General features: G+C 40.4%; 1 protein-coding gene across 1 annotated transcript in view; it reads left to right on the top strand.

Moving 5' to 3' along the window:
- Positions 1-3,654: 3,654 nt before the first annotated feature.
- The window catches only part of AP3B1 (adaptor related protein complex 3 subunit beta 1), a 155,883-nt gene continuing 144,039 nt past the window's right edge, over positions 3,655-15,498 (top strand). Inside the window, exon 1 of the mRNA XM_064439541.1 lies at positions 3,655-3,877. Within this exon, the coding sequence (XP_064295611.1) occupies positions 3,747-3,877 (131 nt within the window). The 5' untranslated portion in view covers positions 3,655-3,746. The remainder of the gene's footprint in view (positions 3,878-15,498) is intronic.

A 15,498-nucleotide genomic window follows, 5' to 3' on the forward strand; every position in this document is an offset into this window, starting at 1 on the left:
CCTATTCATCATTTAACCAAAATCTTCATAACCATTCAAAGGAATATTAATTGATGAAGCCAGAAGACACATGTTCTGTAATTTTAGAGTTTATAGAAAAGCTGTAGGAAGAAAAGAGAATTTGGATTCTTCTGGTTTCCTCAGTGCATATGTGAGGAGGTCCTGTCAATAATACGGTAGCCTGTTCTGCTAGGAAGGAATGAAGAACAGGTACTTTTGAAAGAACTCTGGTTTGCTTTTACTACAGTCCCAAATCTAGATACAGCTGGAGACAGACAGATCAAAGTTTTTTTCAGACCCATTAGTTTTATTATTTGTGTAAGAGTTTTCCTGAACTACTCAGGAATAGTAGCAGCTAAGTTCATGCCTCAGGCTGAAACCCCATTATTCCAGGTTAGGGAATGAGTTCTTGGTGCTTAATTTTAAAGTAATTGATTATGTATCAGATTTCTAACTCACTAGTGAATGGAAAATGTTAATACTCAGAAGTCTGTATTGTATCATTACTTACCTTTGGCAGTGACATTGACGGAAAAAAAAACTCTAAGTCAAAACCCTTACACATTTTTTGTAGGATCTGCAATACCAGCACGTTTTAGGTATATCAGAAACTCTCAGCAAAACAGAAAATATGAGCAAAACATTTAATATCTTGACATTTCTGTTATACAGAGCTTGAATTCCATTAAAAATGAGTTTCCTTGCCAAGGCATCTCCTGACTTTTTCATGACAAATAGCACATTAATAATCTAAGCCACAAGAGGGCAACAAATAAGCATACGGCAGCCCAGCTCAGCTTAAAAAAGAACACAGAAGGCATGTAACTTTGCAAAAAACATTGCAAAAATCTTCCGTAAATGCTTCAAAAAGCTGAGCAAAGGTAATGTGTGTTTGAATTACAAAATTACAGTTTGTGGAATAGCATGACTCTTTTTTTCCCCTTAAATGCATATGTATATACAATATATAAGTTTTTATGAAAATGCATATGTATTCATCCACATAAATCATACATCTTCCCTTCCACAGAGCTTTGGAATTTATTGCTCAGTGCAATTAGTTTTTAAAAGCTGTGTCCATACATCACATATTATATAGTTGTTTACATCTATGAATGGAAGAGTAAGAAACTATGAAATTTACCAGATACTGTAGAAGCAGCAGTTGTGAAGATGGTATAAATCACAGAGGTGAAATGGTTTCAGAAAGAAAACATGATGAGTGGAAAACTGAGAAGCAAAAGCCTTCTATGTTCCCTGTTTTAAGCCTTGTCAGTTACTTTTCTTATGCTGCGCAAAACTTAAAGTATAGACTATTTTAATCAATTAATATAAGTGGAGAATTTAGAATTGGTAGTATTTTGTCTTTCAGAATTCAGTTTGACATAATTTTCTAAAAATTCAATGTGCAAATACATTACCCCTGCATGGTGATTTTGAAGAGTTAATATAGCCAGGAAAAGGCTAATCATTGAACAGTTGTGGTATTTTTCAGGCTAGACTACATAGCAAGAACTGATAACCATAGCTTGTAGCTAGCCTTCCTGATGGGACTGTTTATACATACTTAATAAACCTTCTAATTATAGTTGCTTTCTGTTCTCGGTTTCAAGGCCGTTCCAAGCTCTGCTTCACTATTCTCCCTTCCTCTTCTCATATCACAGTCCCATGATCATCCACCTCAATAACCCGTTTGTCTGCTTTTCCCCATGTTTGTACTCATGCAGATTTCTCTGGACTATTCTACAAGTCTAATGTTCTCTTTTTCTGTTCAGTCCTTCCTCTAAGATTACTTTTAAAGTGATATTGTAATAATAAAAGAATTACTTTGTTGTACTTAAGATGTTTCTTACTGCTAACAATAAATACCTATTTTACAGATTTATACAAAAAAGCAAGCAGTTTAAACCTCCTGCTTCAGAAAGAGAGGCAGGCACTCTTAAAATAAACTAGAATAGATCTACCTGACAAATTACGGACTTGGCCTAGTATAGGTTACCTCTTCCTATACTATATGTGCCTTATACAAAAATAAAACATGTAAGCCAGGGGCCCTGTCTCGTGTAAGCATAACCACGCTTGGGACCAAAGTTCAAGTGCTCTCACTGTTATATTTTTAAATTAATGCATGGTTTGAAAAGCAGAATGAGACAATTTCTAAGGTTTGCTGATATGTGTTCTCAGATCTCTCTGCAGATCAAAGCAACACCTTAAACTTTTAGGAGAGAAGTAAAGTGCCCATTTGGTTTGGATGCAGTTGTACAGCAGTCTACTCTGGATTTTGAGCCTTTAAAAACACAGGGTGTAGGATGCTGTCCAACTTGGTATGATTGAGATGTGTCTGCCTCAAGTCACATTATTGGAGGAGTATCAACAGTTACTGTGACTGTTTATGGTATTTATAATGAGATATTTCCCATTACAGGGAAAGAAAACTATGGTGGGTGTTGCTGTAACCAATGCAAAGGGCAGGACAAAAATGGAAGTCTAAAGAACCGACAGGTAAAATAGCGATGGTTAAGAATATTCACACTGGGACTTTTGCGCTCTAAGCCATGACTTTCAAGAGGCAGTGCTACAAAGGAAAAAGTTGTGAGAGATCATGAAACAAAATTGAAATGTTAGCATCCATAGAAGGCAGCTATCGAGGAGAACTGCCCTTATAGCAGCCCTGCACTCTTAATAAATCCTCTATTGGTAGTTCCTTTTGTTAAGTTTATTTGCTTGGTAATGACTCAGTTTCAATCAGAAATGTACAAGTTGCTCAAAGACAAGCAAGTAAAAGAGCTGCTTCAGAAAAATATTATGACTATCCATTCCCCCCACCCCCCTTTTTTTTTCCTCTGCAAGATAAAAAGTATTGATTGTGAACTGTAACCTTTTGGAAATTAGTTCAGTTCTCAGGATGAAAAGGTTGGACTCCACTAATATGTCAGGAGATGGATAGAGTGGCATTTTAATGAACACAGAATATTTCTCATGGGCTGCGGGCGGGGGGGACAGGGACGGGGACGATAAGATACACAGAGTAAAATAAGATTGTAGAAAGTAGGAGAAACTTTAGTCGGACAGCTTCTGATTATCCTTTTATATTTTGTGGCCTCCCACCTGTAAACTGTTGCTGTTAGCCTAGGCTACCCCACTACTCCTGTGATGGCGATGGTGGATAGTGTGATAGTCAGCATGAGGTGCTGACATTAAATAAGTAAATTTGTAACACGGATTACGGGCAGCGACAAACGGCCTGCTGCTATAGGCCATACTTTATATTTTAAACGGCTGTGCCCGAGGCGCAGCGAGGGCTGGGAAGCAAAGCCTGCTCCTCGGGCAGCACCCCGCACCTCTGCCCGAGGGCAAACCCGGCCGCGGAGCTGCTGCCAGGGCAGGGAGCCGCAGCTCCTCCCGGGTGGGAGGCGAGGCGAGGCTGGAAGCGGCGGGAGTCCCGCGATCGGTCCTCGATCCGGGGCCGGGCGGCCGAGCCCGCCGCACCGCGGCACCGGGGCCCGGGCCCTGCCGGGAGTCGTGGGCGGGGTAGGCGGCCCGGCCGCGTTGCTGTAGCAACTGCTGGACGTCGGGACGGGGCGAGTTCCGCCCGGGCGCGTTGGTCCCGCCTCCCGCCCACGTGACCCGGCCGCCCCGCCGTGCTGGCGCGTGCCTGCCGCTTCCGGAAGAGGGCTGGGCTGGGCAAGGGTGCGGGGCGCAGTGCCGCGCCGGTAAGTTTGTGGGAGCGGTCGGGGAGCGGCGGCATGTCCGGGAACGGGCTCGGCTACGGCGAGCAGGGCGGAGAGGCGGCGCCCGAGCTGGCGCAGGAGCCGGCGCCCAGCATGACCCCGGTGACTCCCGCGGCCTTCGGGCTCTTCAGCAGCGACACCAAGAAGTAAGGGGAGGGGAGAGGAGTGGGGCCTGTCCGGGTTGAGGGTCCTCCCCTCCACTGGGGGGGAGGGTATGTCCCGTCCCTCGGGACGGCGAGGGGGGCTCCCGTCCCCTGGGGGGAGGAGATCCCGTTCTTCGGAGTGGCGGGGGGGAGTGTCCCGTCCCTCGGGGTGGCGAGGCGGGGAGTTCGGTCCCTCGGGGTGGAGGGGCGGGTGAGCCGCGGCCGATGCCGTGGGTGCTGCGAGGCGGGATCCTGCCCTGAGGCGCGGGGGAGCGGGGCGGGGGGGTGGCGGCGGCCCGGTGTCCCGCTGTCACCCCCTCGTGACTCCGTGGAGAAGTTCGCTTGCTTACCTCTGAGGTGTTGAGGTGTTCGCTGGAGAACGGGTACTCCGTAGTTTTTTTGCTGGTTGTTTTGAAAAACTGCTTATCACTTTTCCTCTAAACACACTGCCCTTGTTTTAATTTCGCCTTCGAATATATTTAAAAAAGAAACCGAAGAGACGAGAAGTGTTTGTGGGAGTTGTAGTTGGAAATGTAGTCGATCACGGCGAGGTGGCCAGCCTGAACTGGGTGTTAACGGTGTTGCGTCTCGGTCAGAAGTCAAAATGAGGAAATGGAGGAGGGAAAAAACCAACCCGCTGAAGTGCAGTAACATAGAAAGCCTTCAGCTCCTTAAAGGAAACGTGAATTGAAATGGGCGGGGGCGGAATGTGTCTAAATGGAAGGATCAAGAGGTTTGCTAAGCTGGAATTGTATCCTAAAAACGAATTGGAAATCTATTCTAAGAGCAACCAATAAAAAGCACCATAAACTCAGGTCTCATGTACATCAGAAAATCAATCACTTCTTCAGTTTGATTGTTCTGCACAAAGAGAACATCCGTGCTCTCGAAACCTCGACTGATGTGTTTATTTTTGTGCCACACCAAAGTAAATCACAAGAATGTGAAGCTGCTGTCACTCTGATGCTTAGCTCTGCGAGGCAGCTGCTGATAGGCCTCCTCAGTTTGCCAGACAACTCACATTTCTCTTCCTCTGCTATTCCATTAAATACTTCGCTTTTTCATTCTGTTCCAGGTAAACTTTTCACTGCTCTAGCATGGATGCCCCTCTGCTGACTTACGTGTTGTAACTGATTTATGTTGTTTGCACCCTCCTGCTCCTGTCCCCTACCATAACAACTTTGCACTTTATTTCTTAACCATTGTTTTGCTGCTGCTTTTCCACAGAGGAGGGTACTCTGATCATTGGTCATGGCCCATAGTTCTCTACATAACTCATGTAATCCTAGACTTCAGGCTGTTTTGCGGGTGTAGTGCTCTATGTTATATCAGATGCAGAAGCTGAAGTGAATAATTCTTCCTGTGGTAGTCCAGTGGTCGTGCGAAATATAACTCTGGGGTCATGAGATGTTTTGTGCGCGTGTATGTATGTGATTGTCTTTCAATATGGAAGAACCAGAATAGCTTCTCATATGTATGCATGTCTTATTAATTAGTTGCTCCTTCAGTCTTGCTTTTACGCTTATAGGAGGGGAGAGGAGATCCACCCTCTAAAGGAAGGGCTTGAGAGGAAAGCAGGCATTGATCTCTGTGGTTGTTGGTCACTGACAAACAATTTCATGTTGAAGTAGGAAGTTATCCATGATTCAAACCTGTATGGGTTGAACAGTTGAGGAACAGACACTGTGCAGGGAAGATTATGAAATTTGTGTAGTGTGAAAAAGCCACTGGATTGCACGTGAGGGTCGTTGTTAGAAAAGCAGACTGTGTTGCAGTCTGTCTGGAAAATGCAATAGTCACTTCTCAAGCATATAGCATGTATGTCATATGGCCCACACTGGTAATAGCCCAAAAACTCCTTATTGAGAAGCAAACAAATCTTCCTTTCCATAGAGCTGAAATGGAAATCTGAAAATAGGGACTGTAGCCCAGATGGAGGACATGGTATCTTTTGGTTGTTTGGTTTTGTGTTCTTCAAACTGGCCAGACCTGATCCCTCCCTACTGGGCCCACAGAGAAGTGCAAGATGTGTCTCTGCATCTTGCAAATTGAAGTGTGGGGATAGCGGAGTATTCCACTGTTGAAAATAAAATTACTGTTATGGCTTTTCAGAGTTAGTTTGCTGATCTGTCTTGATTGTCACTCAGCACTGCTAAATATGATCTTAGGCATGCTTATGTCCCATATCATCATGGTGTTTCACTGCTTGGCAAACTTTTCTTGTTGCTGAGGAAGGGGGATTCTTCCTTAGACCTACTGATGATACAAGAAGCATTCCTTTCTCAGCAGAGGGGCAGATTTATAATATACAGCCTAGAATGTTCCTGCAGTAACTGTTGGACCAAAGGCCTGCACTTACCTGTTGCCAGTTAATCTAAACGTTATCATGTGGTTAAAGTATAAATATCAACATCTTGTTGAAAATGCTTTCTTTAAAAAATCCCAGTCTCTTCTCTTTATGTTGTCTGTCCTCTGTCATGAAGAGGAAGTAAGCCAAAATGCTTCTGAAATAAACAAATTGTTTGTTAGGACAGACTGTCTTCAATCTTGCAGCATTTGTTATACAGAGTGGCCTGTGACAAGTTGCACACAGAGGCACAAATGAGTAGCAGTAGACTTAAATCTGAAGTCCAAAATTGACCTAATGTAAATTATCTGTCTGAACTGTTATGTTTTTAGCATTTCAGTGAAAATACTCAGCTGAAATACTTACCATCTAGAAATTCTGAGCATCCCTTCGTGTCAAAAGCCTATGTGTCTTATGCTGCAGTTAAAGCTGCCTTTTTACCTTTAGCAATTCTGAGATTTATTAATTAATTTTCAGTTACAGATAAAATCTTCAATTCAGTTAATGAACGTAGTACTTCCTTGAGATGCTAGTGTGGTGGTTTGGTTGAGACACATGCTGTCAGTATTGAAAACATCTCAGTGCCTTGAAACGTCTGTTGTGGTGATATGCTGAACCTGAGTAAGTAGAAAATTTGACTATTAGGAGGTCAATAAAGATGAAATATTGATTGAAATAAACAGTTATCTTAAAAGAAGTGCAATAGGTTGCACATACCATGCACAAATGTTTCTCATTAGTTGATATAGTGTGTATCCAGTGCAGTGAAAAATAAAGTCAATACGGTACAAATATAACTTTCGTCTACTGCTGTCAGGTAACTGTGTAAATGTGCAGGACAAAAGAAGTGAGGAAAGGAGGAGGTTTTTCTAAATTCTGTTATATAAACTATTATAAAGTACAACATGTACATAAGAAACTGTTTTCTTCCTGTTTTTGACTAAGCTGAAACTGTTCTTGAATAAGAGATTTTATAACAAATATATGAGTTTGGGGCCAGCTTTTTCTGTGAGTATTGAATCCTGACTGAGGAAGGAAAAATAACTTGCCTATTTGCTAGGTATTGCTTTTAAAAAGCCTTTTGGTTAGTTAGATCACCTCAGATATGTCAGAGGTGAATCTTGTGTTCAGAGGATGGAAACTTTGTGTTCATTCTATTAAATATCTCAATAACTGAATAATTAAAAGGTCTTATGTAAGTAACTGAGATGAGTTGGTCTAAACCTTCTTGTGCAGAATGGGCCCCTTTGCACAGCTGGAGATGCCTTGTCCTCTCCTTCGTGTCTCCGTCTTCCACGCTTGTCACAAGAGCTGACATGTATGGTATTCCTTTGTACAACTTGCGTGGTTACGTTTTAGGGATTTATTCATGTGTCCGCGTAGGTAGTGTGACACCTGTCTGTGAACTGGTTATGTTCCAGATGTAGGTCATTCTACATGCCCCAGATGTACATCGTCCATGTGCCCCGCGTTTGAAAAAGAAGAAAAAGGGTCAGGTTGTGCACCACCAGAATAATGGAAGTGGTCTGCAGACAAGTCTTTGCCCATAACAGGAATTTTCAGCAGAAAATCCGTAAGAGTCAAAGGGTCATATAAATTGTAGGGGAATAGACAGGGATCGGCGACCGGAAGATTACGGGATGTGACGGAAGGATAGACTCCTCCCCATAGGAGTGGCAGGAACAGGAAGCGCAAGAGCTATATAAGCGTGTGACGCAGCTAAATAGACGGACATTTTGTATCCATCATATTGATGTCTGTGCATCACTGTCCCCAGGGTGGGTAGAGCCCTGTGTCCCGGAGATATGCGGCCCAAGATAAGTTCTCCCGTAGAAGCGTACAGCTACATAAATCTTACGGGCAAGCTGAACCCAGCCTGTGGACCTCACCTCTGTGGTCTGGATTGATGGAATCCATTAAATAAGCACTGCCTATTTGGAAGACTGTCAAAATCATCTGTATAGCATGGAGGTGCACATTACTTAAATTAACAGGATATTTTTTTAGTTACACTGTGTACTGTTGCTCTAGATAGAGGGATGAGTAGTCTAACCGTCTTCCAACTTTTAAGAAAACCCATAGAGATAATTAGTAACACAGAATCCATGTTAATTGCATACATTAGGGTGCAGCTATTACTGCCTACAGTTAATTGCAGGTGGCCAGAGGATTTTCATCTATATTAATTTCATTTTAAACAAAAACTACCTGCATGTTCTGTTAAAATATAATAATGTTTGTTCTTGGAAATAATATTATTTTGGCAATAAAACTAGCTATTGCTGTATCTAATCTAAATGTAGAAACTTACAGGTGAACCACATGAGTAACGTCAGTATATATCAATTGATAAGTACCGTATTGAAGCAGATGGCAAAATTTATAACATGCATTTTCAACTTTACTGATTTGCATCTTTAAGCTGTATTCGTGCCAAGCAAAATACATTTGTAATTTATTAGACTTTTCTCCTGCAGATCTGGCTTATGCATTCTGTTGAGCTATTCATCAGAAAACTCGGCAGGGCTGCAAACCCTTTTTTTTTTTTTTTTTTTTCTGAGATTTGCAAGCCTGTTTTGCAGAGAGCCAATCTAAGGTGGTGATTTCATTAAGGTACTTAATCCCCAATTCTCTGTGCAGAAGACTTTTCCAAATTCATCAGAGCTAAAAACTTGCTTTCAACAGCTGCCAGAGATGTTCTTGGAGTCTTAAATTGATCTAGTTTTGCCTTGGCATATCCTGTTCAACCAGTCATGGAAAGCTTGTACATAGACTGCCATTTGTGAAACTCTTGGAGGAGACTCCAGCCCTAATATTCAAACTTGATGCATCCACTAGCTCATTGGCACAATTACTTTCTTTCCCCATCTGTTAAAATGGCGCTATGCCCACTAAGATGGTGATATGCCAGTTTCAGTAGGATGTACAAGCCAGCAAAGATGAATGGTTTGGATGAACTGATGACTCTACAAGATAAAATCTGAACTCGGTAGTCAGTACTAGGATAGGAACTAAATGCAGTATATGAACATGGGCATGCTATTACAGAGCAGTTCTCCAGCTGAAATTGGTCAGATCTGATGGGAAGTGACACACAGTGAATATATTCTTATTGCCAGGCACTTGGCACGTATGAGGATGCAAGCATTGAACTGTTGTTTTTCTGTGATTCTCTGTAACGCAGTCATTAAAACTTGTTTGAGGCTTTTTTATTTCCTCAGAAAGGCAAATTTTATAGTTTAAGGTCTTCACTGTGGTTTCTGCATATTTATTATGTTGTCATATATTTGCCTTAGGCACTTGCTATGATTTGCATCCTGAATGCACTAAAAATACACTTCTGAAATGCTGTTATAACATAAGGCTGCTGCAAGAAGTTTATGTTTTGCTTAGTTCGGCTTTTCTGAAGACTGTTCTTGTCTGTGCCACCCTGTGGTAGTTTTCTTACTTTGAGAAAGCCAGAATTCTTTTGGGGCATAAGAGTTTTCTTTTACATCCTGCTAGAAGATGAATATTGTGATGTTCTTTAACAGTGTTTCTGAAGCGTTGTGGGCATATATGTAAATATACTAACACTGTTGTAGGTTCTGGCAGTGATAGCACCACCTTTGTGGTCGTGTCTTTAAAAGAAGCCTCCTCCCACCATTTTCAGGAAAGCTGGAAGTACTGCTTCTCGCTCTCCTATAATCCCTTCACAACTATTAAATGCTGCAAAGTGATCTGCAGATGTCTGCAAATTCAGATCACAGGCCTCAAGACAGACTGTAAATTGACACAACCGCATAAGTGGCAGCACCACCTCAGATACCACTTTTTCAGCCTTCAGGAAACTGATCTCTGCCACCATGGAAGGTTTTTCTCTCGCAGAAGCTTCCCTGCAGCATCAGAGGTGTGGGTACTATCAGAAGAGGTCATATGCAGTGGGGTTGCAAGATTGGTACTTTTAATCCGCTCAGACAACCTTTCTTGATGCTGGGTGAAGTAGTATCTATAATTGCTCTACTGACAACAGGTAATCTTAGATTAAGTTACAGTCCTCTCCAGAAAGGGTTTCAAACTGCTTTGTCATACTAGCTGCCATCTGGTTATAGCTTTTTGAAATTAAGGTTTTTTACATATCTGCATTGATGTGGGTGGTAGCAGCAACTTACATGTATTCACACGCAGAGTTGCTCAAGCGTTGTTCAGGTATTATAGTTTCAAGACAGGGAACTGGGAAGATGCTTTATTCAGTTTTAACTTTACACTTTTCGATATGTTTCCCACTGAGAAGGATGAGACTGTACCTTAACCATCCAGATGGCAAGTACTTTGAGAAACTAGTGGCAAACTATATTGGTAGTCAGACTGTAACCAGTCTCGTTCTCTGTGGCTCTCAGGCTTACAGGGTATATAGTTATCCTGGCTTTCCTCACATCTCTGCTGTCTGTCCTTTAAAACTCTGTAGTTTTCTTTTTGGGTAGTATGTTTGTTTTTCAGATTGAAAAATTAGGGGTGGCTGAAGAGGAAATAGATTATCTCTTATCTGAATTTCTCTTTAAACCACAGTAAAGCAACACTGATAGCCAAATTATTTGAATCTCACTTGAAATAATAGTGGAATTCTGTGTTGATGTTGTGAATTGGCAATACATACAGTGTTATAATGGAAGAGGATGGCAATACTGAATAGCACCACAAGATGTCATTCAAACAGTTTGTAGTATAGAATGGAACTCAGATTTCTTAATTTCCTGCTAGAGGAAGACCCCAAATCAACAGCAAAATAAACTCAAATTGCAGCATGTATTTGCTGCTGGTTTTGCTTCCATGCTGTAATGGCTCTAAAATAAATTACAGTTCCTTTTTAAGTGTTAAACTCAAAGTTGTTTATAGAGTTTACACAATAGCCTGAGCTAGAAGAAGCCAATTTATTTTCAGGATTTTGCAGTGCCAATAAAATGTAAAAAAAAAGACTATTTTAAATATATTTTTTTTTAATTTTGTGTTGGGAAACAGGACTCTCTATAGGACTTCATTGCTGCTCAGGTGCCAAAACCAGAGGTTAAGCTGCTCTGTCAGTGTGGATTTTCTGCTTCAGACCTGGTAACATTCACAGTATTTTGAACTTGACATTGGAACATTTTGCTGTGCTGTGGGCAAAACAACCCCAACAAAACCATCTTAGTATGCTGTGGTTGGAAGTACATCATGTAGACTGAAGTCTCCGTAAGACTTGAAACACAAGAGCCCCATTCAACAGAGTTTTAATAACTTTTGTTGTTGTTCTATAACAGGTGGCTCCATAATATCAGAAATGGTGAAGCTTGCTTCCTCCCCTAAGGTGGATTTGTTTGCCATTTCTTATATCTTATCTTGCAGTAGCACAGTGCTGTCATTGTATACGAAGGGCCTTTATCTCACAATGAGTTTATTTGTTTAAATTCCTTTCTCTTTCTTAGAGGTGACTGAAACTGTTCCCAGGTTTTGAGGCATACAGATGGCATGGAGAGTCATAATTAAATTCTTATTTTGTAAAACAGCAGGCTGATAAACTTCCAGGAGTAAAGATTTTGTAACTAAAGAATTATTGTTGCATTGCCAGCTGGGCTTCAGTTGCAGTTTTGATACTTAAGAAACTTCTGCTTTTTACAAAGAACACCTTATGATTAGTGGGTGGCTTCTTTCAGTAACTGGGTACATTAGAACTGTAGCAAATGCTGACAATTTATGGGCGTCATTGTGTGGTGTTGCTAAAAAGAATAGGAGATGTAGTAAATCTATATCTCATCAGGGTGGAGTGTTCTCTTAACAGTTGTTCAGAATATGTAGGTGTAGTGGCAAATGATATGCCACAGATTATGTATTAGTATCTCAGTGCGATTAAAAGTTTGTGATAGTTCCTATGAGAAGATGACATGACTGAGAGGCTCAGATTGATCGCTGACATAGCTGGTTTAAACCTCAGTGACATACAGTTATGCCTAGCCTTTTCTTTTTTCTGTAAAAGTGGGTAAAGTTGCTCAACAGAATCTGAAATCCTAGTCTTAATCTGAGTAAGATGCCAGTTTTAGTGACCCAGTGGGTGCTAACAAAAGTACGGCATATTCAGAGTGGTTCTTTATTTGGTGTTTGCCGTAATCGGCAGAGTGAGTGATGGTCAAGGTCCTTTCTGGTGTAAGACTCCAGGGAGTTCAAATAGTTTGGCAGTATGTTCTCTTGACTGTCGAGCTCCAGGTTTTTGGGGTTTTTTTGTGATTGTTTCTCCCCGCTTACTGAGGGGCGTTGGCATGGGGTTTTCGTAAGGTTTGGGTTTTTTCTTTTTGATCGCAGGGAAGCAGAGGGAGCATGAAAGAAACTGAGGCCTAGAAAAATCGTAACTGGTGTTTTTGTTTACTTTCTTACAGTAACATCTGTAAGATTAATCCTAACTGGTAGGCTTATCATAATTCCTGTCATATCCATACCTGTCATATCCAGAAATGGTGCAAAGGCATATGAAGAAAGCAGTGCTTTGAGGTAGAAAAATAAAAGTAGTATCTATCTTAAAAGCTACAATCATAAAATATGAAAACATAGAAGAAAGTAGAAATCGTCATCTTCTGCTTAACATCAGACCAGTGACTTAAAGAGAATGTATTATTCTGGACGTGTTTTGTGATACCCATCATGTTGTATCATTGCAGATGAGTTGTGTGTGATGCATGCTATGAGAGAAAGTTAGGCGATGAATTTGCATTTCTAATTTACACTCCTTTAGCTTTCAAATTCTTATGTTGAGGAATACAAGCCTGTGGTGGTAAAAATGATGAATGCAGATGAATGCTGATTCCTTAATATATTAGTAATTGGCTCGTTGCATTTTTTGGTAGATGCTATGCAAATGAAGATTGTATTTCATAGCCTGTTGTGTTGTACATGGGTATAATATTTCTAATGATAGTCCATAACAGTGCTCTCAACTGGCAACTTTTTCAGACAGTGGGCCATAGCATACAGAGGTTAAGATGCTAGACTAGAACTCAAACTCAGGGAAATTTAATTGCATTCTTAGGTATGGTAGTAGGTAGACAGGTCAGGAAGTCGTTTCACTTCTTCTTACTGTTAGGGAAAATGTGTTCAGGGGTGATATGTTTATTCTTATGAAGGTTTTTTTCCATGTACTGTTGTTGGGACTGTCTTGCTTCATATAGCTCCATATTATTTGTAAGCCATCAGATTAAGCTTCTTTAAACCTGGTTTTGCTACTGAAGTAATAAAGCTTACATTTCAGTCATCTGTAATATGTAACTCTGTAAGGCTAGAATTATTCTGAGTTTTAGCAGGGAGAGTCAATGGTATTGATGCAGCTGGAGGGTTGCTTGCATTTTCCGGAGCTCTTGGCAGGTGGACATAAGTGATAAAGAAATTATTTGCCTAACATTGCGTACTGAGGGACTGTCACTTCAGACAAAGTAATGAGTATAGAAACATGAACAGCAGTGCAAGGCTTTCACTTATACTTTCTGTTTTGAGGGATTTTATTTAAGGATTTAAATTCCCTTAAATCTTATTAGTGCTCAAAATATGAAAATATTTTTGTACTGTATAATAAACTGTATTATGAAAGACTGAAATGTATTTGCCTTTCCCATTGTTCATTGAGGCTGCTGATAACGAGTTGTTTTTGGAGGGAAATGGCCTTTGAAATCTGGGTAGGATATTTGCTTCTAGAAGTTAAAACAGCAAGGGAGTGGGTATCCTGTTACTTAATAGGATTGTCTTTTTTTCAAGTAGACGTCAGTCTCAGCAGGCAAGCTTGGTTGAGTGCAGTCCATCTTTTTTTTTTAAATACTGTACTTAAAAGAATGGAACAGAATTCTACAATGCTGGGTAAAATAATTGAGGTGTCTCACACTATTAAGTCTGCTCTTAAAGGGCAAAACTTTGAAGTTACACTGAAACCACATCTAACTGTAGAAGAAAAAAGGCTTGCTGATGATGATCCATGTGCACGTATGGAGCAATATTTTCCGCTGTAAGTATCTGATGCTTGCTTATCCTGGATTTGTTAGAAAAGGTTAAAAAAAAAATCAGTTCATGTAGCAATTAATTTCCAAATGGATTATTCCAGAACTTGTGCGTTTTTTCTATTTTCCTTTTTCCCCCCTGCTGCTTTTCTCTTCTGTAAGCAGGCTGTAAGCAGGTCTTCATGTCTTCATTTCTCTGGTTTGTATCTTCCCTGTTAATGTTTCAAATGTTTTATTTTGATAGGATGTTTTCTATAAGCAGTTAGAAGTACATTTCATCATTAAATTCTTCTATCTTCATCTGAAATTCACCTTTTGCTGCTTCTTTTTTTTATTTATTACACTAATAACTCATATTCATCCTGTAATTACTGTGTGCTTTTGTCATTCCCAACTTTTGGGAGGTAGTCTTCAGCATGTACTTGAATCTTGTGATATGTGCCTTCCTCCATTTTTGCTACTTGATCGTCAAGTTTAAATTATTTCCACATTTTCTTTCTCACTTGCAAATTTTGTTGACATGTTCTTATTTTCTCATGTTAACTTTTTTGTTAATATTTTATTAGGTAAATGTATTTCTAGACTTTAATCTCAAGCAGTTGCTGCAATGTCTTATTCATGCAGCACTTTTCATTCTTTAGTCAGATACTATTTTTTTTTAAAGTAGTTTCATTGTTAGTTGTGCCAAGGAAATGAAGCATCTTCCTATCAATTGAGAACTATATTATGTGAGAGCTAGGTGTTCACAATTCAGTAATATTATCCTGTGCTTTAGCTTTTACTGATGTCTCTATCTTAATTTGTGCATGATTATGTAAAATAGCAGTAGGAACCTGGAAGCAGAAGGATAGGACTAGAAGCAACTTTCTAAATCAAGTCCAGTGTTCCTCTTTGTAACTTTGATAACTGTCGTATAGATTCTTTCACAAGCTAAGCTTACAAAGTAAGGATTAAGACTTAGGCAGAAGGTATTAGAAGTCTCTGAAATTTCTGTAAAGCAATGTCTCAGCCAGGGTGCTTGAAGCTGATCTGAAAGAACTGAGACTTACTTGGTATCCTATGAGGAAGAGGTGGACAGGAATGGCCAGGAACGATGGGGATATAGAGCTGCCAGAAGTTAAATCAAGCTAGCCTTCCTAAAAAGATAATTACAAACAGAACTACACAGAGGGATTAAAAGGTGAAAAAAGGCAAATTATTAAAGGTAGCTTAGGTACAACCCTAAACCAACAAATATTTGATTTCTGATATCAAAAATAAGGATATAGAGCTGAGGAAAAGTACAGAGT

This window comes from Phalacrocorax carbo, chromosome Z, assembly GCF_963921805.1.
Source record: "Phalacrocorax carbo chromosome Z, bPhaCar2.1, whole genome shotgun sequence".
In the NCBI taxonomy this organism is placed as follows: domain Eukaryota; kingdom Metazoa; phylum Chordata; class Aves; order Suliformes; family Phalacrocoracidae; genus Phalacrocorax; species Phalacrocorax carbo.